General features: G+C 39.5%; 1 protein-coding gene across 2 annotated transcripts in view; it reads right to left on the bottom strand.

Annotated features, from left to right (window-relative positions):
• kifap3a (kinesin-associated protein 3a) overlaps nt 1–27051 on the bottom strand; it is a 239773-nt gene that overhangs the window by 38377 nt on the left and 174345 nt on the right. For both annotated transcript variants that reach the window (XM_072273953.1, XM_072273954.1), the window contains 2 exons: nt 13660–13849; nt 10227–10323 (listed from right to left, as the gene is read on the bottom strand). In XM_072273953.1, the coding sequence (XP_072130054.1) occupies nt 10227–10323; nt 13660–13849 (287 nt within the window). The remainder of the gene's footprint in view (nt 1–10226; nt 10324–13659; nt 13850–27051) is intronic.

Here is a 27051-nt window from a genome sequence, read left to right as displayed (position 1 = left end):
CAATGCACCTTCTTCTTAGTTATACCAACTGCACTCACTTCTGCCCTCTCTAATTTATAGCACCACAGTTAAGACTGACAAAAAAAAACTTACCAAATCCAGATTACCTTTTCCCCTAGAGGGCTTGACCACAAGCTACTCTAAAGAGCCATCTCATATGCTTTGAGGGGTTATTGGGGGGAGTCAATATAGAAAGGATTATCGGCTTCAAGTTGCTGGGTGTTAACATCCTGGGCCCAGTAAATTGATACAATCACAAAGATGACACACCAGCATCTCCACTTCATTAGTCTGAGGAAATCTGGTATGTTGCCAAAGATTGTTGCAAATTTCTACAGGTGCACCATGGAGAGCATTCAGACTGGTTGCATCACAGTTGGTACGGAACCTCAATACACAGAATTGCAAGAGGCTTCAGAGGGTTATAGACTCAGTCAGTTCCATCACAGGTACAAACCTGTTCATCAGAGGACATCTTCAGGAGAAGGTGTCTCATGAAGACAGCATTCATCTTTAAAGGTAAAGGAACCTGAAAACCCACACTCAGTGTTTTAAAATCAAATTTCTCTAAATGGTCCATGAATCCATTAACTCTATCTCACTATTTGTCTTTGGCACTATTTATTTATTTTTGTACCTTATAGTTTTTTGGTATGTCTCGCACATCATGACAGATGTTAATGATAATAAAACTGATTCTGATTTTACAAATTCCTCTCTTGCGATCCAGCACCAACTTGATTTTCCCAGTCTTCCTGCATATTGAAATCCTCCATAATTATTATTAACAGTATCTTTCTTACATGGATTAAAAATCAAAAATACGTTAAAGACATGTATGTAATGTACTACTTAAACTTGGAATGTAATGGAATTCAAAATTAGCCATTATTTTTATTGATGTTTGTACAAACATTGAAAAAATAATGCAATGAGTGAAATGGGTATAATTTTATCATTTCAATTTTTATTCAAAATTTAATCTGTCATCAGCCTAACAGGAACAAGCCACAAATTAAATGCAACTGTTCTACTACAATGTAGAGGATAAAACTCTTCACAATTTTAAAGTTTGCTTGATTTTACTCTCTTTAAATTGTTTCAATTTCTTTAAAAATTGGCTGTTGTATCACACATTCTGTATGAATAGCTCCCTCAGTGATCCCTTGTCCATTCGTCCCTCCCCACTATCTCTCTCCAAGCACTTATCCTAGCAAGTGGCCAAAGTGCTACACCTGTCATTCACCTCCTCCCTCACCTCCCTTCAGGCCCCCAAACAGCCATTCCAGGTACACTCCCAGCACTGCCTCCGCTCCATTTATGAGACCCATCATAAATTGGGGGATGCTTCATCAAGTACCTCCATTCCAAACGCCAACAGCAGAACTTCTTGATGGCTTAATATTTTAATTCCCATTCCCGGACCAACATGTTGGTCCATGGTCTCCTCTTGTGCCACGATGAGGACACCTCAGGGTGGAGAAGCAACACTTTATATTCTGTCTGGATAACCTCCAACCTGATGGCATGAATAATGATTTCTCTTTCCAGTAGTAAAAAACATCCCTCACCCTCCCCTCTTCTTCTATTCCACACTCTAGCTTCTTATCTCTTCTCACTGTCTATCACGTTCCCTGGTGCCCCTCCTCCTTCCCTTTCTCCTATGGTCCACTCTCCTCTCCTATTAGATTCCTTCATCTCCAGTCCTTTACCTTACCCACCCACCTGGCTTCATCTATCACTTAGCAATCCTTCTTCCTCACCCACCCCTCACCATTTTATTCTGGTGTCTTCCCCCTTTCTTTCCAGTCCTGAAGAAGGGTCTCACCCCAAATTGCTGTTTGTTCATTCCACACATTCTCCCTGACCTGCTGAGTTTCTCCAACATGTTGTTTATGTGGCTGTAGTATCAAGTATCCTTAATTTGTCAAAAAAAAAGGCACATCACCATTAATAATATATTGCACATTTCATTAATTGCATAATTTTATACAATTTTAAAAATCTGTTGAATTAATTGTCTGGCTTTGAATTTCATGTCTAATAAGCACTTTACATACCTGTTTTTAAGCTGCATTAGAGCTACAAAAATGCCTTGTTTCTGGAAAAGCATAATTATGCTGTATTGAGATTGAGGGCTTCCATGTTAAGGTACTTCAAAAGTGGAGGAAGCATACAAAAGCGAAATAGAAAGAGCTCAGGGCCAATATGTTCCCACAAGGGAAAAAGCCAGAAGTGCCAAGTTCAAGGAACACAGGACGTCGAAGGTAATTGAGGATACACAGGGGTCCATAGGTGCTACAATCTGGAGAAACATACAAGCTACCAGAGAAGAACTCAGTGGATATGGAGGAAAATGGATAGTCAACAATTCCAGTCAAAATCCTTCATCTAGACTAAATAAAAAAGGGAAGGTGGCCAGTATAGAAAGATGGTAGGAAAGGATGAAGCAAGAGCTGGAATATGACAGGTGGATCTAAGGGGTGGGGGGGGAGGGGAAGATTGACATGCAGATGTGGGAATCGAGAGTGCGAATAACATCAGAAATTGGGAGAAGATAACTGGCAGTGACAAGTAACAAAGGGTTGAAGATGATGTAAACTAAATAGGAGAGGAAGGTGCAGCATAGAGGGGATGGGGAGGGCAGAGTGAGTAGAAGGGGAGGGGAACCAGTGGGAGGAGTGTGTGGGTGAAAGGTAAATGGAAGGGAGCTGGAGAATTCAATGGCCATACTGGCAGGTCCAGGCAGAACATGTCTTGTTATTGTTAATCCAGTACCATTATGTAATTGAAGGCAACTGAAGGTCAGATTAGATGACAAAGGTAAACATATAATGGGTATAAGGAACTAAAGATGATATTGCTGGGGCTTTAATTGGGATATTTAGATTCTTGCTAACTACATGGAAGGTTTCTGCTGACTGGAGGACAACAAATGTGATAACCTTTTCAAGGGAAGCAGGAAAAGTCTGATAATTTTAGACCAATGAGCCTAACATCAGCTGCAGGGAAATTATTGCAGAAAATGCTGAGAGACTAGATTAATGATCATGTGGAACTGAAGGATTTCCTCAGAGACAGCCTATGTAGATTTGTCAATGTCAGATCCTATCTGACCAGTTGGATTGAAATTCTGACAAGTTAATAGAGTGTACGAATGAGGGTACAGCAGTACAAGTGGTTTAAATGGATTTCAGTAAGACATTTGATCAGGCTAAGGTAGATACTCTTCCACCAAGTACATTGGTGAAGCAGATTGAGCGTCTTTTTATTAATATTCAATGGTCAGTCTAACAGTACAAACTTCTCATTCTAAGTTTACTTAATTACTGAAAATTTTAATTTCCAGCTGCTACAATAAGATTAAATTTTGCAGGATGGATGATGATCCAGGTGTCTGGAAATGTGTCCAGAAATTTAGCAATTAATCAGTGACCCAATTTCAATGTTTCTATACTAATTAAGGCTACTTTAAAACAGAAAAAAAAACAAAATATCCATTTTAATGGAAAAGAGTAAAGAAACTATTTCAAGTTATGATTAAATCTACATCATCCAATCACATAACTTTGCACAGGTAGTGCTTAATTCTGATTCAAGACACATAACACCAGTCTTATGCAAATTAACTAATTAACCTTTGCCTTACAGACTCCTTTAAAAATCATATTAGCAGCATTTGGTTAAAATGTTATGCCAATGCTTTTTCATCATTCACACTGCATGGAAACGGGCCTTTCAACACACCAAGTCCATGCTGGCTATTAAATAACCATTCATATTAATTCCTTTTTATTCTCTTTATCTTCCCATCAATTCCCCCCAGATTCAACCAATCACATACACATTAATTGCTATTTACAGTGTCCATGACAAACATTGCTGGATGTGAAAGGAGCTGGAGCAACCAGGAAAACCATGTGCTCACAAGGTGAATGTACAAATTCCACACAGATAGCACCATTCCAAACTCAGTCAATGATCCTGCAACGTAATGAAGATTTCCGAGTGCTGAACTTGCCAGCTGGATGTGAACCATATCGGATCACTTGTGAGAATATAGCAAGTGTGCATGTAGTCAATTGACAGTGTGGTAAATCAATAGCACCTCCTAAGTGCAAAAGGAGCTTTCTTATTGCACAGGCTTTCGAATGCACATCTTCCATCTCTGCAAGGTCATCCAATATCCCACACTGTAGGTTGCCCAGCATGTAGCATTACTAACATGACTCAATCATTATCATGTGCCATGTCGTATGACATGGGTAATCATGGTTTGTTTTTAGCAAGTTTTTCTATAGAAGTAGTTTGCCATTGCCTTTTTCTGGGCAGAGCCTTTACAAGCCAGATAACCTCAGCCACCAACAATTCTCTTCAGAGGCCGTCTGCCTGGCGTCAGCGATTGGATAACCAGGATTTGTGATATGCACAGGCTGCTCATACGACCATCCACCCCCACTCTCATAGCTTCAAGTGACACTGATTGAAGGGAGCTAAGCAGGTGCCACAACTTACCTAAGGGCGACCTGCAGTCTAGCGGAGAAAAGGAGCATCTTACACTCACTTGGTAGAGATACATTTCCACCCCGCCACCCTATGACTCAGTAAAAATGTTTCATAACACTACTCCACTAGTATTGTTAAACTAGGCTTCCAGTGGATACAATGTCACTGGCTCTGCGCGGACTTTAAATCACTTGGACAATAGTTATATCTTAATTAGGCAACTGTTTACTGCTTACAACTCAGCATTCAACACAGTTATACCCCCAGTTCTAATTAACAAACTCCAAAACCTGGGTCTCTGTACTTCCATCTACAACTGGATCTTTGGTTTCCTCACTGGGAGGCCACAGTCTGTGTGGATCGGAAATAACACCTCCTCCTCGCTGGTGCATCTCAAGAGTGCATGCTTAGCCCTCTACTCTACCCTTGCTATACCCACAACTACATGGCATCTATAAGTTTGCCAACGACACAACTACAGTCAGTGGAATTTCAGATGGTGGTGAGGAGGCATGGCGGAGCAAGACAGATCAGCTGGTTGAGTGGTGTCACAACAACAACTTTGCACACAACATCAATCAAATCAAATCAAATCAAAAAACGTTATTGTCATTCTAACCATACATCAGCTCTGCAGAGCAGAATGAGACAGCGTTTCTCAGGAGCAGTGCAATCGTAACATAACAAACGCATCATTAAATAATAAACATAACAATAAATAGTAAAACACAACAGTCACATGTCAGTTAAAATCAAGTTGTAAGTGTCCAGTGCAAGTTAAAAGTGTCCAAAGCAGAGTCAGGTAGAGCAGCTATTTAGCAGTCTGACTGCCTGTGGGAGGAAGCTGTTTAGTAGCCTTGTGGTTTTAGTTCTGATGCTCCTGTAATGTTTGCCTGATGGCAGAAGAACAAACAGTTCATGGAGAGGGTGTGAGGGGTCTTTAATGATGTACCATGTCTTCTGGAGGCATCGACTCTGAAAGAGGTCTTGGACAGAAGGTAGGGAGACCCCAATAACCTTCTCTGCTCCCCTAACCACCCTCTGCAAGGCTTTTCTGTCGACAGCATTGCAGCTGGAGTACCAGGTTGTGAGCAAAAGGTCAGCACACTCTCAACCACGCCTCTGTAGAATGTAGTTAAGATGTTAGTGGGGAGTGATGCTTGTCTAAGCTTCCTCAGAAAGTGCAATCTCTGCTGGGCCCGTTTCACAATCCCAGTGGTGTTCCTGGACCAGGTGAGATTGTCCGAGATCTGCACCCCAAGGAACTTGATGTTTTCCACTCCCTCCACTGGAGCCACTGATGCTGAGGGGTGTGTGCTCAGGCTGAGACCGTCTGAAATCGACGATCATCTCCTTGGTTTTGGTGACATTAAGCATCAAGTTGTTATCCCTGCACCAGCTCTCTAGGTGTTTGACCTCCTCCCTGTACGTTGTTTCATCATTTTTGCTGTTGATCCTGTGCTTCAGGAAGGGTAAGTCAAGGAAACACACACCAAGGGAACAGTCCCCATCAAGTGATCAGCAGTGGAAAGGGTGAACAGTTTCAAATTCCTGAGTATCAACCTCTGAGGATCTGGCCTGGGCCCAATATATTGATGCAATTACAAAGAAGGCATGACAGTGGCTATATATCATTAGGAGTTTGTAGAGACTTGGTATGTTACCAATGACCCTCGCAAATTTCTCTGTATGTACCATGGAAAGCATTTTAACTGCTTGCATCACTGTCTGGTATAGAAGGGCCACTGCACAGGATTGGAAAAAGCTGCAGAAAGTTGTAAGCTCAGCCACCTCCATCATGGGCATTAGCCTCCCCAGCACGAAGGACACCTTCAAAGGGCAATACCTCAAAAAGGTGGCATCCATCATTAAGAAACCCCATCATCCAGGGCATGCCCTCTTCTTACTGCTACCATCAAAGTGGTGGCACAGGAGCCTGAATACATACATTCAACATTTCAGGAATAACTTCTTCCCTTTCGCCATCAGATTTCTGAATGGTCAATGAATCCAGGAACACTACCTCACTATTTTTCCCACGACGTTTAAAATATATATAAATTATAATTTATAGTTTTTTATTCTGTATTGTAATGTACTACTGCCACTAAAAAAAACAAATTTTATGACATATGCCAGAGATATTAAACCTGATTCTGATCCCATTGTCGTTCTTGTTCTATGCATATGTAACAGGAAAACAATTACTGTTATTACAAAAATGTTGTTCAACCTACAGCCATTTGTTCTGACTTAAAATGCCTTGTGGTGCATTGGGCGGGATTTTTGCTGTTCCCGTAGCATTTGACTGTTACTTTATGAGGCCGAGTTTCTAGTTCGGATTCAAACTCCCTCAAAGTCCAGTGCTGATGCCACTATACCACCAAACGGCTATGATCTGATAGTATTTCTCCTTAACTGTTTTCCACAGAACCTTGTCTGAGTTGGTAGCCCAAGTTATCTCAGAGTATTTAATAAATGTAGAAATAATCATCCGGGGATGAAGGACTTTGATATAAAAAAAAACTCAAGACTTTGGTAAGATTACTTTCCCTTGAGATTTCTTTCCATTTTTAATGTGAAGTTATCCCATAAAATTGGCAAACTCCAAAGATTGCTCTGATTTTCGAATTTTCTTAGCTTTCCAGTTGCCCAGTATCAATAAGCACATGCTTTCCAGCAAGGGTTACGATGAAACATTGCATCAGGAATTCTTGCTGAATTGTGCAGGTAGAATAATTGTACCAACATACTGCTCCTGTTAATCACCAGTACTGCCACTTCTACTTCAAAAAGACCAGTTAACTCAGCCCCAGCAGCATTCCTTTAAATATATTTTACTAATAAACCCAGAAACTTTAAAAGGTTATTCTCATGTGGATAGGGTGGCGAAGAAAGCTTTTGGTATGGTGGCCTTTATAAATCACAGCATTGAGTATAGGAGTTGGGATGTAATGTTGAAATTGTACAAGACATTGGTAAGACCAAATTTGGAGTATTGTGTACAGTTCTGGTCACCAAATTATAGGAAAGATGTCAACAAAATTGAGAGAGTACAGAGGAGATTTACTAGAATGTTACCTGGATTTCATCTCCTAAGTTACAGAGAAAGGTTGAACCAGTTGGGTCTTTATTCTTTGGAGTGTAGAAGGTTGAGGGGGGGGACTTGATAGAGGTATTTAAAATTATGAGGGGATAGATAGAGTTAACGTGGATAGGCTTTTTTCCATTGAGAGTAGGGGAGATTCAAACAAGAGGACATGAGTTGAGAGTTAAAGGGCAAAAGTTTAGGGGTATCATGAGGGGGAACTTCTTTACTCAGAGAGTGGTAGCTGTGTGGAACAGGCTTCCAGCAAAAGTGGTTGAGGCAGGTTCGATGTTGTCATTTAAAGTTAAATTGGATAGCCATATGGACAGGAAAGGAATGGAGGGTTATGGGCTGAGTGCAGGTTGGTGGGACTAGGTGAGAGTAAGAGTTCGGCACGGACCAGAAGGGCTGAGATGGCCTGTTTCCATGCTGTAATTGTTATATGGTTATTTGGTTATTCATTTTAGAATCAAAAAATCATGTTACATAACATTTTTTGGACATATTACTGTTGCTGCTGTTCAGCTGGCTGTTATTTTCTGAACCTTGCAATTAAACAGAATATAAAAAATAGCAGAGATAAGCTATTCCATTCCTTGTGCCTGCTCACTATTCAATCGAAACACCGCACATCTTTCACATCAGCATTATTTATCTTTCAATTTACTTTGTCTCAAAAAATTATGTCTGTCTTGAACTGGTTTAGTTTTGATAAGGTAATACATACATTTCCAAAAATCAAAGCATATTTAACTATTAATACTGCATGAGTGAGTACAAAGAGCTATTTAATTAATTAACCATCAGCATTTTAATGCATATTTCTTATTTCTCCAATTCCACAAAAGATTTACTGTCTACAGCAGGGCTGGCCAACCTTTTACATTCCATGCATCAATTTTTTCACTCATGAGTTCAGATGCGCCATACAACTCTTGTACCCCCATTCAATTCTTGTAAAAATATGCTAATATAGAACTCGTGCGTGAAAAAATTGATGCATGGAATGTAAAAGGTTGGCCACCCCTGGTCTACAGCTTAGAACTGAATAAAATTATCAAGGTCAAGTACATCAGTTACATATAATTCTTTAAAATCCCACTGCAGTATGCTCTCATAACAAATCTAATGTATTACCCAAGGCCTGACTATTACACTTGAAATAACATTTTTACATAGATTTAACAAATACCAGTTTTAGGTCATTTACAGAAATAGCAGTCCGATAACTAATTTTATGTATTTTTTTCCCTTTAATCTGCATATTTGGTGAAAGTTAACTAAAGATTTCAACCAAGAAATTTCCCTTTAAATTATGTATAATCCAATTATATAGTTCTAAAGCTAGCTGCTAGAAGCTCCATCTAGCAAACATTGAGAGGAACCAAAAAGAACTGATCTAATTATTTTTTTTCCAAGAAAAGTTGGCATTATTATTAACAAGTTATTTATTAAACAAAACTTGCTTTTCATCATGCTTGAAATAATGCATTATGGTCTCAATGCGATCATATACTGCATACAAATAAAAATTCACCATGCAAATTAGCAATGAAAAATTTTAAAAAGTTAAATCCTGGAAATCTGAATTAAATGCCAAAATAAAAAGGAAAAGTTATGATGACAAACAAAAGAAAACCTGCAGATGCTGGAAATCCGAGCAATACACACAAAATGCTGGAGGAACTCAGTGAACCAGGCAGCATCTATGGAAAAAAGTAGTCGACATTTCGGGCCGAAACACTTTGGCAGGGCTGGGGGGAAAAAAAGCTGAGGAGTTAAAAGGTGGGGTAAAGAAAGAAAGAACCACCAGGTGATAGGTGAAACCTGGAGAGGGAAGGATGGACGTTAACAGCTGGGAAGTTGATTGGTGAAAGAGACAGAAGGCCATAGAAGAAAGAAAAAGGGGGAAGGAGCACCAGAGGTGGGCAAGGAAATGAGGTGGGGAGGGGGGTGGGTTGGGGGCATTACCGGAAGTTAGAGAAATCTCTGTTCATGCCATCAAGTTGGAGGCTACCCAAACAGAATATAAGGTGCTGTTCCTCCAACCTAAGTGTGGCCCCATCACGACATGGATGGGCATATCAAAATGGGAATGGGAAGTGGAATTAAAATTGGTGGCCACTGCGAGATCCCATTTGTTCTAGTGGACGGAACACAGTTGCTTGGAGAAGCGCTCTCCCAATTTATGTCGGGTCTCAACCAATTTACAAGAGGTTACACCGGGAGAACTAAACACAGTAATTTAACCCAACAGACTCACAGGTAAAATGTCACCTCACTTGGAAAGACTGTTTAGGGCCCTGGATGGTAGTGAGGGAGGTAGTGTAGGGGCATGAAACCATGGTATTAAAAATAATCTATCTGAACAAGTTAATGCTTTAAAGAGATCATTATTTGGCAGTAGCCACAGGTAGCTATCTCAGTTAACCTGATCATACCAGCAGACAGATTAACAACAAGGGTTTAGCAATTTTTTCTATTTAGTTTAATTGAGAATGAAGTGATTTTCTGACAGAAGAAAAATGTGAAATCGGCCACAGATGTATCTTGGGGGGAAATCAGAATACGTTTTTCGTTTGCAAAAAATGTTCCTTACACGATAAATTTCACACATAACATCCAATCATACCTGCCATAAGGATGCTGTCCAACAAGGTCACCATTTTGAAACTGGTATTCACCCAAGAAATCTGGACTAATGGTTCCATCAGGTGGTAGAAGTCCATCTGTAAATAGAGTTAACAACAACATAGCACCATTCAGTTGATTTTATTTTATATTTTCACCAGTTGATAATCACGCAGAGATAGCTAGCTACCGAATTATCTTTGCTGATATGATAAATACTAGCTCAGCAGATAATTGAAGCGGCACAGTTTCTTGCAGATAATAACAAATAGAGAAGAAAGTTGGCAATAGACATGACTGCCTTACTTTGTGCTAAGAGTTGTTGTTTTGTTGTCTTTGTTATGGGGTTTTTGGTAGCCCCTCATATGTTCTTCATTCTTATGAATCAGTACAGACTTTTGCAGACTATTAACTGGGAATGGCAATGGAATTGTGTGCGACACACCATCAGGAAGCAAACAAACTGCTTTGTCCTTGCCCAGTTTTACAGAGATAAACCATTGCCAGAGAGGTATCCTGCTGTCTGACAGTGATTTACCTCTGTGATATTGGCTTTTACATGGGTGACTGGAGGAAAGTTTAGGGGAAATGTCAAAAGTAGTTTTTTTTTTAACTCATGGAGAGTGGTGGGTGCCTGGAACAAAGTACTAGGGATGGTGACAATAGACATATTTACAAGGCTCTTACATAGGCACGTGGATGTAGGAAAATGGATGGTGATAGCCAGTGTAGGGTTAGATTTAGGATTTTAATCTGTGGACCAGTCCGATCATTTTCCACAACTATTTTAAAATTAATAGTATTATCCTCACTAGTCCTACAGTCAAGTGCTTCCCCCTCACTAATAGGAGCATCTTGATATGGTTGGAGAAAACTTTACTGGAACCATTTAGCAAATTCCATCTCATCCAAGCCCTTACACAATGACAGTTCCAGTCAATATCAGGGAAGTTGAAACTACCTACTATTATAACCCTATAATCACTGGCATCTGCAACGTCTCTACATATTTATTCCTAGAATTTCCATTGACGATCGGGTAAAGTATAATAAAATCCAATCAAAGTGATCATCTCCTTCTTATTTTTAAGTTCCATCCCTATAGTCTCACAGGTAATCCCCCAAGAATATCTCTTCTAAGGATCATCATGATCATCACCCTAATAAAAATGCAAGTACCTACCCCCTTACCTCCACCTTTATGATGTTTAAGGCGTCTAAATCCAGGAACACTGAGCTGCCAGTCTTGCTCCCTCCTCAACCATGTTTCTCTTGTGGCTGTAATATCCCAGTCCCAAGTACCAATCCATCACTTGAGTTCCTCTGCCTTACCTGTCACTTAATATATTAATTCCCAGTCTTCTCCTTGTCTATCCTGTCTATTGAACTTGATTGATTTAACATTTAAATTTGTCTCTGTGTGCCCAACTGCCACATCCCTGCTTTGGATTAGAAATCACTGCTAGGCTGGTTTCTAATGAGTTCTCCTGCAGATTCCTCTTATAAAGCCTTCAATTCAGAAGAGGCCCCAATAGTCCAAGAACCCAAACCTTCCCTCCTGCAGCAGCTCCACAGCCATGCATTCATCTGCCCTACCCACGCATTCCTACCCTTACTAACATGTGACACAAGAGTCATCCACAGATTACAGACCTTGAGGTCATGCTTTATTTTTCTGTATAACTTCCCATATTCAGCCTGCAGGACTTCATCCTTTGCTGCTGGTACCAATGTGTACAATGACCTGGGGACCCAAAAGGGCAACATACTATCCTGGAGACTCATTTGTGGCCATGTGGATTCCTGTCTATGCTCTTACTTATCAAGTCTCCTATTATTACAGCCAGAATCAGGTTTAATATCACAAGTATTGTCATGAAATTTGTTGTTTTGCAGCAGCGGCACAGTACAATACATAATAAAAAAACTATTATAAGAAAAAATATAATAACAATTAAATAGGGAGCACAAGAAGAGAGCAAATAAAGAAAAAGGAATAGTGACATGATGTACATGGGTTCACTTTGCATCTAGAAACTTAATGAGGGGAAGAAACTATTCCCAAAATATTGAGTGTGTATCTTTGGGTTCCTGTGCCTTTTCGATGAGAGGAGGGCATGTCCTGGATGATGGGGATCCTCAATGATGGATGCAGTCTTTTTGACCTTTTGAAGATGTCCTCAATGCTGGGAAATTAGTGCCCATGATGGAGCTGGCTGAGTTTGAAACTTTTTGGCCGCTTTTTCTGACCCATCAGGCATGACACCTTGTAACGATATCACCCTCTTGAAAGATATTCTGATGTTGGCCTTCGAGACATAAGTCACAGGGTCACCAAATTTCTAACTACACTTAGAATTGTTCTTCTTCATTCTTAAAATAGCCTTATGTAGGTTATACCTGGTCATCTTATATAGCTTAGATAGATAGATAGATATACTTTATTAATCCCGAGGGAAATTTGGTTTCATTACAGCCGCACCAACCAAGAATAGAGCGTAAATATAGCAATACAAAAACCACAAACAATCAAACAACAAAATGCAAACTATGCCAGATGGAAAATAAGTCCAGGATTAATTTAGAGGACTAGATTATAAAAGTAAGAATGTAATGTTGACACTTTAAGCCACTGGTCAGACTACACTTGGAGCTTCGTGAGCAGTTTTGGGCCCATAATCTAAAAAAAACATGCTGGCATTGGAGAGGGTCCAGAGGACGTTCACAAGAATGATTTTGGAAATGAAAGAGGAATGTTTGATGGCTCTGGGTGTGTACTCGCTGGAGTTTCAAAGAATAATGGAGGATCTCAATGAAACCTATTGAATATTGAAATGCCTAGATGAAGAGAATGTTTCCAAGAGTGAGGCTTCTGTGATCAATGGGCACAGCCTCAAAATAGAAGGACATCCATTTAGAACAGAAATGAGAAGGAATTTCTTTAGCCAGAGGGTAGTGAATGTGTGGAATTCATTGCCACAGACGGCCATGGAAGCAAAGTCACCAGGTATATTTAAAGCAGAGGTTGATACATTCGTGATTAGTCAGGGCATCAAAGGTTACGGGGAGGAGGCAAGAGAATGCGTTGAGAGGAATAATAAATCAGCCATGATTGAATGGCATAGCTGACTCGATGGACCAAATGCCTAATTCCGCTCTTAGGTCTTATGATCTTATGAAAATATGGCACCAAAAATCAGAAATTTTATCACCAGCTTTAAACATATTGGAAAATACAAATACAAAGCAATGTATTGTGAGCCAGATAATGCAAACAGAACATAATTTCACACATACATAAACAGTCAAGACAAGTTATTCTTTGGATTGATTACTAGAAGTTTGAACAGGAACCTCACATTTTTTTGTTGTGTAGAGTTAAGCGTTCATTTCCAACTGTTAACATCTGCTTAAATGCTGCCAAGCTTTCTCACCTGCATTGTAGAAAAGATCAGGTCTTTCCAGAATGTCTCCTTCATGAATAAACGTCTCTAACCCATCATCACCATAGACATATGGCTCACTTTCATCCACCTGGCGATTCTCAACCATTTCCAGCCACTGAGAGTTGTGCCAGCGAAACTTCTCACTTTGAATTTTTTTGGCCCACTCTTCATCATATTCCTGCCAAAATTTTAAAATGTGTCATACTGTTTGAGTGATGAGGTGTGACTACTCAATTGTAAGCAAAGACATATACCCTAGAAAAATTCAGATGGGGCAGTGAAAGAGGAAAAGGAGAGTGGGAATTCCTCCGAACAGCCGAAGTAAATATAAACACCACTTAACCCCTTGAACCTTACAGGAATGCAAGAAGCTCATACACCTCCTGGTATTCAAAAACTTTATCCCATTTGGTAGAGTGATGGTTTTGGTTTCCTTTACTCAACATATTTAAAAAGATTTTAAAATACCATTGTTTCTTCTTGCTTTTATTTCAATAGACGTTCGGGGTTTGAAATTCAGCAATAAGCAGAATTCACTCATCACCTTTCTCCTCTCCGCTTCCATAAATGAAAATTACCTTCATCATAATCTTTTCTTTGCAGTTCTAGTGGCCATACACTAACATACAGAAGTATATTTTTTATACAAATACTTTGCAATATCCAATAGCAACATTTATTAAAGGCACTCCAAAACAGGTTATTGTTTATTCTGTATTTAAGGAAACAGCAAACACTTCATAGAAAATGGATTTTCTACATTCTCAACTTCCATCAAGGAACCGATAATACAAAACTTACTGAGCTGTACAGATGTAAAATTAATTAATATTTTCAAAACCAAGAAATAATGAAGATATGGGAAATTATGATTTGGATAATAACAGCTATCAAAATATAGCAAATCAGTAATCTAAAACAGATTTTAAAAATCAGAAACAACAACAGAAAATGCAGGAGATACTCAAATCAAGTAGGGCATTGGCTTTTCATCAAAATGTAGAATCACCAGCATTTTCTTTTTAATTTACTGCAGATTAGTTTTGGTAGGGCAAATTCCACCTTTTGTTCCAAGAAAGGAACAAATTGTCTTTCATTGCCATAAACAGTTAAAGGTCAATAGACCGAACTGTAAATTATTTGAAAATAAATGAAATACTTTTGACTATTTTAAATCTACACAAAGTAACAGGGCTTTCTCTATGACCATTTATTTGTGCAGCATATTAATTGTAAATATTTAGTATTAATATTACTGCAATTGATTGGATTTCCAGAATTAAACAGACAGAAGTGAACCTGATTACTTAAGCTATAGGACCTGCCTTCTTCCATTTCATTTTCTTAAATTCTCTACTTTCCACAGGGAGTAACTCTTGCACCTTATAGACAATAAGTGCAGGAGTAGGCCATCTGGCCCTTCAAGCCAGCACCACCATTCACTGTGATCATGGCTGATCATCCACAATCAGTATCCAGTTCCTGCCTTACCCCCATAACCTTTGATTCCGCTATATTTAAGAGCTCTATCCATCTCTTTCTTGAAAGCATCCAGAGACTTGGCCTCCACAGTCTTCTGGGGCAGAGCATTCCATATATCCACCACTCTCTGGGTGAAAAAGTTTTTCCTCAACTCCGTTCTAAATGGCCTACCCCTTATTCTTAAACTGTGGCCTCTGCTTCTAGACTCACCCATCAGCGGGAACATGCTTCCTGTCTGCACCGTGTCCAATCCCTTAATAATCTTACATATTTCAATAAGATCCCCTCTCAGCCTTCTAAATTCCAGAGTATACAAGCCCAGTCACTCCAATCTTTCGACATATGACAGTCCCGCCATCCCGGGAATTAACCTTGTGAACCTACGCTGCACTCCCTCAATAGCAAGAATGTCCTTCCTCAAATTTGGAGACCAAAACTGCACACAGTACTCCAGGTGTGGTCTCACCAGGGCCCGGTACAGCTGCAGAAAGACCTCTTTGCTCTTATATTCAATTCCCCTTGTTATGAAGGCCAACATGCCTTAGCTTTCTTCACTGCCTGCTGTACTTGCATGCTTGCTTTCAGTGACTGATGTATAAGAACACCTAGATCTCGTTGTACTTCCCCTTTTCCTAACTTGACTCCATTTAGATAATAATCTGCCTTCCTGTTCTTACCACCAAAGTGGATAACCTCACATTTATCCACATTAAACTGCATCTGCCATGCATCTGCCCACTCACCCAGCCTGTCTTCGGTTTGTAATGGCAACTTCCCTGTTGAAATACTGATATGCAAACAACTGTTTTACTAAATTACTTCAGAAGTATCCTGAAAATGCAAGTAGATTGCCAGCAGCCACAATCCATCACTGGAGGAAGGGAGCACCATGACCATTTGCAACATTAAAATAGTCACAAATCTTTTTAAGAAAGTAGAATAAAAAAAGGTGCATTGCACATTTGGTGCTTTCAGGTCGTAGACCTGATGAAGGCTTTAGTAATGGAGATAGGATTTGCCGAAAAAGAGAGTGTAGAGAAGTTGATGTAGTAAAATAAAGTTTACTTACGGGGAGAACTATCCAGTAGCAAAAAAGGCAGCACATTTAAAGCTGAAGTAACATTTTAAATAGATGCTGCTGACACTCTCTTCCACATAATCAGTTAATTTACATTAAGGAGTCTGTTTGCAGTTACAGAAAAATCATCACTCATCAGTATAATTAGAGTAAACCATAAATGAAACACAAGACATGCACAAAAACTTTGCCACATCTGTTATGATAATTGCAAATGTTCTTTTTTTGACTATTTCCTCTCAACACCTCAGTGTTCATGTCACTCACTTGAACCATAACTATCTGATTAACAAACTTGTCAGACAAACAAACTGCTCCCTTCTGCATCTTCTCCATGTTAACTGATGAAAAACAGGTCTTCTTTCACTTACATCAGGAGTTTGATATGCTAGAGGTAAGAGAAATTACATTCCCACGGCAATAAAAACATGTACACTTAACCCAAATTCATTTTTTGTGACTGACAAACTTCTACATAATCATAATTCAAACATATAACCTCACTAAAGTTTGGCACACGTACATATCAAAAGAGCAAATGTTACATGTAAAGTATGTATGGTCACAAAGATTTCTGGATAAACAAGCAGCAGCAATGAAAGATCCCAGACAATGAGCTGAGTCAAGAACTTAGTTGAGCCCACTGAACCAAACATGAAATAAGATCCTTTCTATATAGTAAATACATGAAACTGAATATTACCAGGTACAAAATTTGATTAAAATGGAACAACTAAAATATTAGTTAATGTACTCTCTATTTTTATATTAATTACTGCTAAATCATTTACTTGGTTTATAAAAATATTAATTTAGTTGACAACATGGATATTTTAAAGTCGGTCCCCCGTTTCAGCAAAGGTAAAACTTGCACCCATATATATCTTGGAACAGCTCCATGGACAACAGCAAGAGTCATGACTCCAAGAGGCATAAGGGCTATGGATTCCTGGGAAACAATGCTGTTGGCTGGGAATGCACATATTCTAGCCAGAAGTGTGGTTTCTTTGGAGTCAAGCAACCATAGATTGTTTCTCAGGCTAGGCTTGCACTTCCCACTTCCAAAAAGCACACTCAAGTATCCAGGACCCTTGCTCAGAGGGAATCGATTTCATAGAGTCTATTCTGCAAAGAAAGTTGATCTGTCCCCAAAATATCTAATTAGCAAACCTGCAAGACAAACAAACCATTAATTTACATACAGTACATATATTTTTCCTTTAATTTGTTCCTAACCTTTCCAGCTCTGCTATATCATTGTTATGGCATGTTGAATCTGCATAGACAAATCCCACCTATCCCATTTGCCACAGCTTTTCAAGTCCTTTAAAAAGCCTTGGTTAACTTTATTACAATCACCTTTACAGTGTTTCAAGTTTCAACTCCTATGTGGATCCTCAGATCTCCCACGTAAATTTTGTCCAATATTCAACATCTTGTCTTTAAATTAACTAATAGGAATAGCTTCCCATTATTTGCCATATTCAATCTAGTTATCATCTTGTTCACTCCTTTCAATTATCTTATCAACAGTTTTCACTCCAAGGAAACCAACCCAGTCTTCTCTATTCTAATTTTGTTGCTGAAATCTTGAGGAGCAGTGACTAGAATGGCCTACATTTTATTTAGAATTTATTGTCATTTAGCCTTGATCACCACTGATTACTCATTCTACCACAATGTATCACCTCACATTTCTCTGCATTAAATTTTATTGGTCACTTGTCTGCTATTCTGCCAGCCTATGTCCTCTTGCAGTCTTTTCTTTCCAAACTTTGCTTTCATCCATAAAGAGATAAATCTTACTATATGCATCCATAGCATCAAAACATCAAAAATAAAAGTCCAAGCATGAACACTTTAGGAATACCATTTGTCTACCCATCCTTCAATGTTTTTAAAAATCCATTCATCAGTTTTCTGCTTTGTGCCTTTTAGTCAGTTAATTATTCATGCCCCTTTAATTCCATGGGACTCAATTCACTAACAAGTCTTTTTTTGTGTGGGAACTTCCTCAAGCATACATTATAATTTAATGAGAAATTAACGGACAGCCGGGGAAGCATTATACACAAAAATAAGAGAAATCATTTCAATATTCGTAACACTTTCTGACATTGTCCTACTGTTTTAACCTGTATTAAAATTCGTAAGACATAATTCTCTCATTTTTAATTAATTGAATACTTAAGCAATCAAGATAGCTGTGTTATCCAGTATTCACTGTTGATGTTGTTCCGGATAGCTAGTGATGTGCTCCAGGAACTCAATATGCAAGAAGTAAACATGATTATTGGAAACTCTGGTAACTTCACTAAACACATAACTCAATCACAATCTCTATTTGTTAACATCGTGGTTTTCTTAAGCCTTCAACAAAAAAAGTGAATATAATCATATTTGACAAAACTAAATTATCTATTGGTAATCATGTGAAGTGAGACCAAAGCTGGAATTTTCAGCTGGTTGTCCTGATGGATAAATACTTCCAGCTAAAGTTTACATTCCAAGAAGAAAACAAAGGAGAAATAAAAATGAAATATATTTATGCCATATATTTAAGTAAACAAAATTTGTCAGCCAGACAATGAAATAAATCCTGATGTCTAGTTATAAATTGTGTGGATTACTTTAAATTTAAAAATAATGAGGATGTCTGCACTCATAGACCATCCTTGGATGTTGCCTCACCTGCAAGCTCCTCCAGCACATTGTGTGTGTTGTCTGTTTTCATGTTCGCAATATGGGAATTTCCATTGAGTACATTCCTCGTGGCATGCTTGTTCATTCAAATTTATTATTACAAACAAGGTTATAATGTACTGAACAATCTGATTCACCAATCCAATAATTGTACTGTCAATGGAAATATTGATATCTTCTATTTAGTTTCAGGACACCAATGAACTAAAAATCAGCTACTGGACAAAATGATTAGTGCCATTATGTGCAGAAACAAACAAAAAAAATTTCTTCATATATTTGTTTTTATGCACCAGGAATAACAGTGGTAATGTAAAAATCAAAATATTGCAAGTAAACCCCAAGTTCTTTAAAGAAAGACAATCCTTTCAGATTCAGTGGTTTGGGCATAATTTACTTCACAGTTGCAAACTGTTTATCCAGATACATAATTCCTATTAGAGTCTGAAAGTTCTGCTTCTCTAAATTGTTCATTCTTTTAACAGAGTAGTTAATTGTAACTTTGAAATTTATTATTAAATAACAACTAAATTCAGTGAGGGGGTATCAACTTGATGATGTGAAAAATTGCCCTGTTGTATCTTGTTTTCAAAACCTTTGTCAAATCCAATCCATATACTCATTGTCCAATCAGTCTCATCTCAACTATGAAAGTGATAGACGTATTTTCAACATTACTACCAGGCAGTAAGTACTACATCTCAACCTCACTGCAGCATTGGTACAAACACAGACCGAAAAGCTGAATCCCTGAGGCAATGAAAGTGACTATGATAAAGTGCTTACTTTATCAACAATGACAAAGTCATTGATTTTGAAGTACTTGACTAAGAATGGCATCAAGGAACCTTAATAAACTCAAAGTCAATGGATGTCAGAGGAAACATTCCAATAGTTGGAATCATACCCAACACAAAGGAGGTCGGTTACGGTTGACAGATCAATAATCACAACCCTAGGATTCTCCAGGTAGTACCTATGCCTAACTATCTTAAACTGCTTAATTAATGACCTTCCCTCATCTTAAGGTCAGAACCCCCTACTGAACATGCCAATCCTCTATCACCACTGCCCAGAATCTCAACTAGACTGGCCACTAAATACGGTGGTTACAAGAGGAGATCAAAGGATGCCAATTTCTTTTAACAATCTTCAAGACAATACGTGATGGAATATTCTCCACTTGTTTTCTAAATTCAAGCCAGAGGCTTGATAAGAGTACTTTCCACTTGCCTGAATGAGTATAGCTCCAATACTACTCAAGAAGCTTTACACTATGTGAGAAAAAGAATAGATTGAAATGTGTTAACTTTAATGCAAGGAGTATAAGGAACAAGGGTGATGACCTTGAGCATGGATAGTATATGGAATTACAACACTGTGACCATTACAGAGACAGCTCTCACAGGACAGGAATGACTGCTACGTGTTTCAGGGTGGGAAGCTAAAAAGTGGAGGACTGGCATTGCTAATCAGGGACAGTATCACAGCTGCAGAAAAGGGGGGCATTGGGAAAGGATTGTCTACTGAATCAGTATGGGTGGAAGTCAGGAGCAGTAAGGGAGCAATCACTGCTGGAAGCTTTCTATGGAATCCCTTCCAAGGGGGTAGATGCTGAGGAGCAGATCATAAGGCAGATTTTGCAATGGTGCAAAAATAACAGGATTATAGTCTTCAACTTCTCTAATATTGACTTACACCTCCTTAAGTGCTAAAGCCACAGATGGGGCAGAATTTGATAGGGATATCAAGAATTCTGACAAAACATGTGGACAGGCTGACCAAAGATGAGGCCCTACTGGATCTAGCACTAGGCAATGAATCTAGTCAGGTCACAGATATCTCAGTGGGTGAGCATTTCAGAGACAGTAAGCATAACTCCCTGGCCTTTAGCATAGTCTTAGAAAGGGACAAGAGCAGACAGTATGAAAAAGTATTGATTTGGGGGAAGGACAAATTATGATACTATTTGGCAGGAACTTGTTAGCATAAGTTGGAAACAGATGTATTCACGGAAATGTACAATGGAAATATGGAGGTTGCTTAGGGAGCACTTGCATGGGGTTCTGGATAGGTTTCTCCCACTGAGACGAGAAGAGGATGGTAGGGTGAAGGAACTATGGTTGACAAGAGAGATGGAACTAGAGGAAGAAGGAAGCGTACTTAAAGTTTAGGAAGCAAGGATCAGACTTGAGAATTATAAGGTAGCCAGGAAGGAACTTAAGAAGAGACATAGGAGACTTAAAACAGGTCATGAGAAGGTCACGAGTAGGACTAAAGTAAACCCAAGGCATTCTACACATACGTAAAGAAAAGGAGGATAACTAGACTGATCGGGATAAAGGAGGAGATATGTACCTCACGTTGGAGAAGGTAGGGGAGGTCCATAATGAATAATTTGCTTCAGTATTCACCAGTAGGAGGAAACTTGACGAATGTGAAATCAGTAAAGACAGACTAATATGCTGAAATATGCCAAGTTAAGAAGGAGGTTATGCTAGAACCTTTGTAAAGTATTAAGATAGACAAGTCCCCAGGGCCGGACAGGATATACCTCAAGTTACTACAGGAAGTGAGGGAAGAGATTGCAGTGCTTATCACAATGATCTTTGTGTCTTCACTGCTCATAGGAACACTCTAGAAGACTGGAAGGTGGCAAATGTTATTCTTTTGTTCAAGAAAGGAAATAGGGATAATTCTGGGAATTATACTTACATCAATGGTGGGCAAACTAAGAGGATTCTTAAAGACAGGATTTACAAGCATTTGGAAACACAGAATCATTAGGGATAGTTGGCATAGCTTTGTAAAGGGCAGGTCGTGGCTCAGAAGCCTTACTGAATTCTCAGAGGAAATGACAAAAAAAATGATGAATGTAGGGTGATAGATGTGGTCTATATGGATCTTAATAAGGCATAAAATAAAGTTCCCCATGGTAAACTCATTCAGGAAGTCAAGAGGCATGGAAATTAGAGAAATTTGGCTGTGATTCAACATGGCCTGCCCACAGAAGCCAGAGGGTGGTAGCAGATGAAGCGACTATTGCCTTAAGGTCCATGACGAGTGGTGTTCTGGGACACCAGGGGCGGCGCTAAGGTGGTGCTATAGCACCAGCAGAAATTGCAATAGCGCCACCAAGAAATTAACTGAAATTTGTACACTCTACACTTCTGCTTATTCGTTCGTTGTCAATGTCTTGTCGTTGCTGTCCTCAGATCAGTTAAGCTGATATATGATCACTTAAGGTAGTGATGTCACTCACTCTCACTCACGAGAGAGATTGATAGTATACATCCAGGCGCAGATCCGTGGTCTCCCGAGACTAACGGATGCCACACACACACAAACAGACATTGTGCTTTTACAAGCTAGAATGGGCCTGGCATATGCATTATTTTGGCCGGCTTGAAAAATGGATCGATTTTTAATGAGAAAACGACCTGATTCAGAGGAATCAGTGGTGTCTCAGCCTGAGCCTGTCTTAATTGAAAGTGACATGCAGAAAGAAGTGAGTGGGGATGAGGACGACAGCAGTTCACCGAAGGAGTGTGAGGGCGAAGCAGAGGAACAAGAAATGAGCGGGATTCGGAACAGAACGTGGATGAAGCTGCTCTTAGTGCTAGTGGGAATACTGTTAGCGATGTTAGCCAGCAGCCTGAGGAAGGACCCCGTCGGCCAGCATTGAAAAAGTATCTTTCGCTGCTCGCAACAGTTTGGCAATTAGCAAAGGAGTTTTATTCGTGGCTGGTTTGACTGGCTGGAATATTCGATCACGAAAGATATTACATTCTGCTTCGCATGCAGGCATTTCCTGTGTGGAGGACATGGGTTCCACTCTAAGTCTACCTTCACTGTCACTGGTTACCGCAACTGGTGGAAAGCTACAACAGCTTTCATAATCCACCATGTAAGTGCAGCTTATAAGTTTGCTATGGAGGCATGGGCCGAATTCAGATTGAGAAAACAAGACGGTTCAAGATTGGGAAATATGCTTGACAAAGGACATGCAAAGATTGTCCAAGAAAATCGTGAGTATATGAGAGCAGTGGTTGAGTCTCTACGCTATACTGCGTGCCATGGCATTGCCCAGCGAGGACACCGGGAGAATGATGGATCTGGCAATAAGGGAGACTTTGTTGAGTTGCTCATTGTAATTGGACAGTTTGATAAGACTGTAGCTAAAAAATAGAGGACAATCCTGGAAATGCAAAAAAATACCCATCACGATATCCAAAATGAAATTATGCGTATTATGTCAGATATGGTCAGACGTCAAATAAGTGCAGAAATCAAGGAGGCTGGACATTTTGCCATCATGGTGGATGACAGTAAAGACTTGAGTAAAAAGGAGCAAATATCAGTGGTGGTGCGGTATTTGAATAACGAAACAGTGCTTGAAGAATTCTTGCACTTCACTCCAGCAGAATGGTTGGACACAAAGAGTCGCTTCTCAAAAGCATTGAACAGACACTCACCCAGTGTGTTATTGATAAGAACACGTGTATAGGTCAGTGTTATGACAGGGCGGCAGTGATGTCCGGGTGCAATAACAGGGTACAAGAGAGGTTAAGGAAAGAGATCCCGCAGGCATCATATATGCACTGCCATGTTCACAGACTTAACCTTGTTTTAGTGGATGTTGTGAGCAAGGTACAACAAGTGGGCGGGTGAGTTTTTTGAAACTGTGCAGCTGCTTTACAACTTCTTTTCAAACTCTGTTGCCCACGATCTTTTCATGAAGAAACCAAGAGAACTGGAATCAACTGCACAGCCCATGGAGTTGAAGAAATTGTCAGATACATGCTGGGCATGGCAGTATACAGCTTTGTGGGCTATAAGCAAATCACTCCCTGCCATTCTAGCTACACTGCAGGATATTATGGGTCAACCAAATGCACGGAGGAAAACGAAGGCCAGAGCTGTAAATGGACTGATTGACGAGCAGTTTGCTTTACTTCTTACTGTGTTTGAGGATTTATTCCGAGTCACCAAGTTCATGTCAGACCAGCTACAATTTCCCAGTTTGGGGCTTTCATCCGCGGTGGACTTGGCTCAGTCTATTATCAATGCACTCTCAGCAAAACAGGGAGAGAAATCATGGTGTGAAATTCAGGCAAGAGCTAGGGACCTGTGCGTTAAGACCGGTATACAGAGCAGACCACATGAAAGGAGACAGGCCCAGCCACGCCTACATGATTTTGTTTTTGAAGCCCAAACTGAACGCACACCTGTCATATCCTCTGATGACCTTCGCAAGCACTGTTTCTATCCAGTTATAGACAGACTTCTGACTGAAATGAAAAGACGGTTCTTAATTGAGACTGAGGGTTTTCTGACTGCAGTCTCAGCATTGAGTCACACAAACACAAGTTCTTCCTAGACAAGAATTGTCTGTGGCCAATGACCCAATACTGTGGAGTGTCTGAAGTGAACCTGACTGCAGAGCTACATCAGGTTCGGCATCTGCTGGAAACAAAACAAAAGCAAGGGCAGACAGTGAATGACACAGTGGAATTTCTAGCTCTAATGAGACCTGACCGTGATGCATTTATAGATTTATACAAACTAATCTGCATTATCACTGACTCTACCTGTGACACCTGCCTCATGCAAACCGAGTTTCTCTTGCCTCAGACGTCTCAAAAACTACCTAAGCAATAGCAGCAGCGATGCTCGGAGCAGCAACTTGACCTGGTTGGCCATAAACAGCCGGAGGACCAAGGCACTTGACATCCAGAAAATCATTGATGCTTTCACCACCAATCACAACAACAGATGGATTGTGCCTCTCTGAAGACATGAATGGTGAGTGCAGTTGATGTTTTTTTCTTAAATTTGGGCCCAGAATAATGCTGATTATTATCATTATTTTGTGGTAGATACCCCATAGTCCTTAAGTTTCCTGCAAATCCTAAACTATTACATTTACTGCTATTAAGCCTAGTGGTTTTGCTTAGACTTCTAAGTGGTGATTCTATTGATTTTTGTTTTAAATTCAGTAGCCGAATTAATTGAGGTATTGCATGGTCTGAGTACGATTTGTCCTGGTAAAGCCTTGCATCTGTTGTTTGCCTTATTTGACTTTAATAACAGTGTATCTTTTGGCATTGTCTGTCCATGTAGTGCGAATAGCAGTGGACATTGTGGGTTAGAGTTGTGTTTTTCAGTTGAAAAACACAAATTTGATGCTGATTGCGGGATTGGTGTGTGATTCATGTTGTGCGCTGTGGGTCGGATGCCCTTTTGGTTTGTTTGTTTATGCTCTGTGTAGCCCGGGTTGTCTCCGATGCTGTTGACACTGTCACAGTTCACTTCTATATCATATTTATCAATTGCTGTTGCTTGTGAATCAACAGAGGCATTTATAGGAGGCACATAATGCTTGAAACTGACTTCTGAACGCCACGCGTCTGGCCTTGCGAATACATATTACCATAGGGTACATCCCTCAGCACCATCACCGAATAATTCAGCCCCACTGTAGCACCAGCAAGAAAAAATCTCTGGCGCCGCCACTGTGGGACACCCACACTCTTTGATTCTTATAAACGATTTAGATGAGAAAGTGGAAAGGTGGGTTAGTAAATCTGTAGATGACACAAAGATTGGTGGTGTTGTGGATAACACAGATTATTCTACACTGTAGAAGATTGTTGTAGGTTAAAACAGGACATGGGTTGGATGCAGAGCAGGGCTGAGAAATGCCAGTGGACTTCAATCCGGAAAAGTGTGAAGTGATACGCTTTGGAAGGTTGAACTTGAAAGCAGAGTACAGGGTTAATGGCAGAATATTAACCAAATAGAATTAGAAAGGCACGTAGGTCAGTATGAATGAGTTGGGCTTGTTTCTGTGCTGCTTTAATTTTCAATCTATTAATGTTAATGTACAATTTGTAGTACATTTATCCTTGAACCAGGATTGACATTGAACTTTATAATTAGATGTGGTTCATAAATTCTGTTCATGTCATGTAGTGGGCTGGTCCACAGAAAATTCAGGGTGAAGGCATCTTTAACCTGAAATAATAGGGGATTTGTTTTGTGTGAACGTGTCATTTACCAAAACACTTCCGATTTTATTTGTTTTGCTGTAATGTGGATATGGATGTCAAATGTCAAGCTTATGGTTTAATAATAGATTTTACAGTATCAAAGATCGCTGCTGTTTACGTCACCAAAAGAAATCAAAATTTTCAATTCCTTTTTTTCCCCCTCACAGAACTATTGAGTAGAATAAGGGTATAAAAAAATCACCTCAACACTATAATGCTTGTAAATAAATGCATCGTAGGTTGAAGCACCAAGTCTTTTCTAAAAGGTTTGGAGCTTCATTTCCTGTCCAATTTTGATTAACCGTTATGCAACGATAGGACAATAGATGCGAAGAAAAAAACTGCCCTTAGCAACCTGAATAAAAAAGAGGAGATAAATGCATTCTGTGCTACCATTCCTGACAAACTCCAAAGATCAGCATGCAAGAGCAATGGTGCAAATGAAAAACAAGCTCCTACAAAAGAATGCGAAGTTTGTGTGGGACAACCTTTGTTGTATTTGTCCGGCACGGAAACCACTGATAATATACACTGATCACAACCCATTAGTGTTTTTGGCCACTATGAAGGATAAAAACAAAAGGTTGCTAAGTTGGAGCCTGGTCTTAGAGGAATTTGATATCAAAATAAAACATATAAAAGGAACGAAAAATGTGATTGTTGACTGTTTGTCAAGGTGTTGAAAACTTAAAGTTCTCTGTATTAGCCGAATAGCTGATGACCATGTATATTAGTGTGTATCTAATAATGTATTCATGCCCATAATTTTTACTCCGGTAAAAATCCTTTGAAGGATAGGGGTGTGACGAAAAACCAGGTTATCAGAAGATTGATGCTAATGAGAGAGAGATAAGTGAGACAATGGAGAAACATTCAAAATGCTAATAAGAGAGAAGAGAGAGATTAACGAGAAAGAAACACATTTCAGAATATTGACAGACCGGTTGCTTTGAACCTGAACTGTTTGAAGTTTGATGGACAGGCGATACCCCAGCAGGGGGATAAAAAGAACAGGTTCGCTAAGGCACGACACACACCACGAGATAACGAGACCCTGGAAGAACG

Source organism: Mobula birostris, chromosome 12 (genome assembly GCF_030028105.1).
Source record: "Mobula birostris isolate sMobBir1 chromosome 12, sMobBir1.hap1, whole genome shotgun sequence".
Classification (NCBI taxonomy): domain Eukaryota; kingdom Metazoa; phylum Chordata; class Chondrichthyes; order Myliobatiformes; family Myliobatidae; genus Mobula; species Mobula birostris.
Note: the sequence above shows the minus strand (reverse complement) of the source record. Positions and strands in the feature narration are given on the sequence as shown.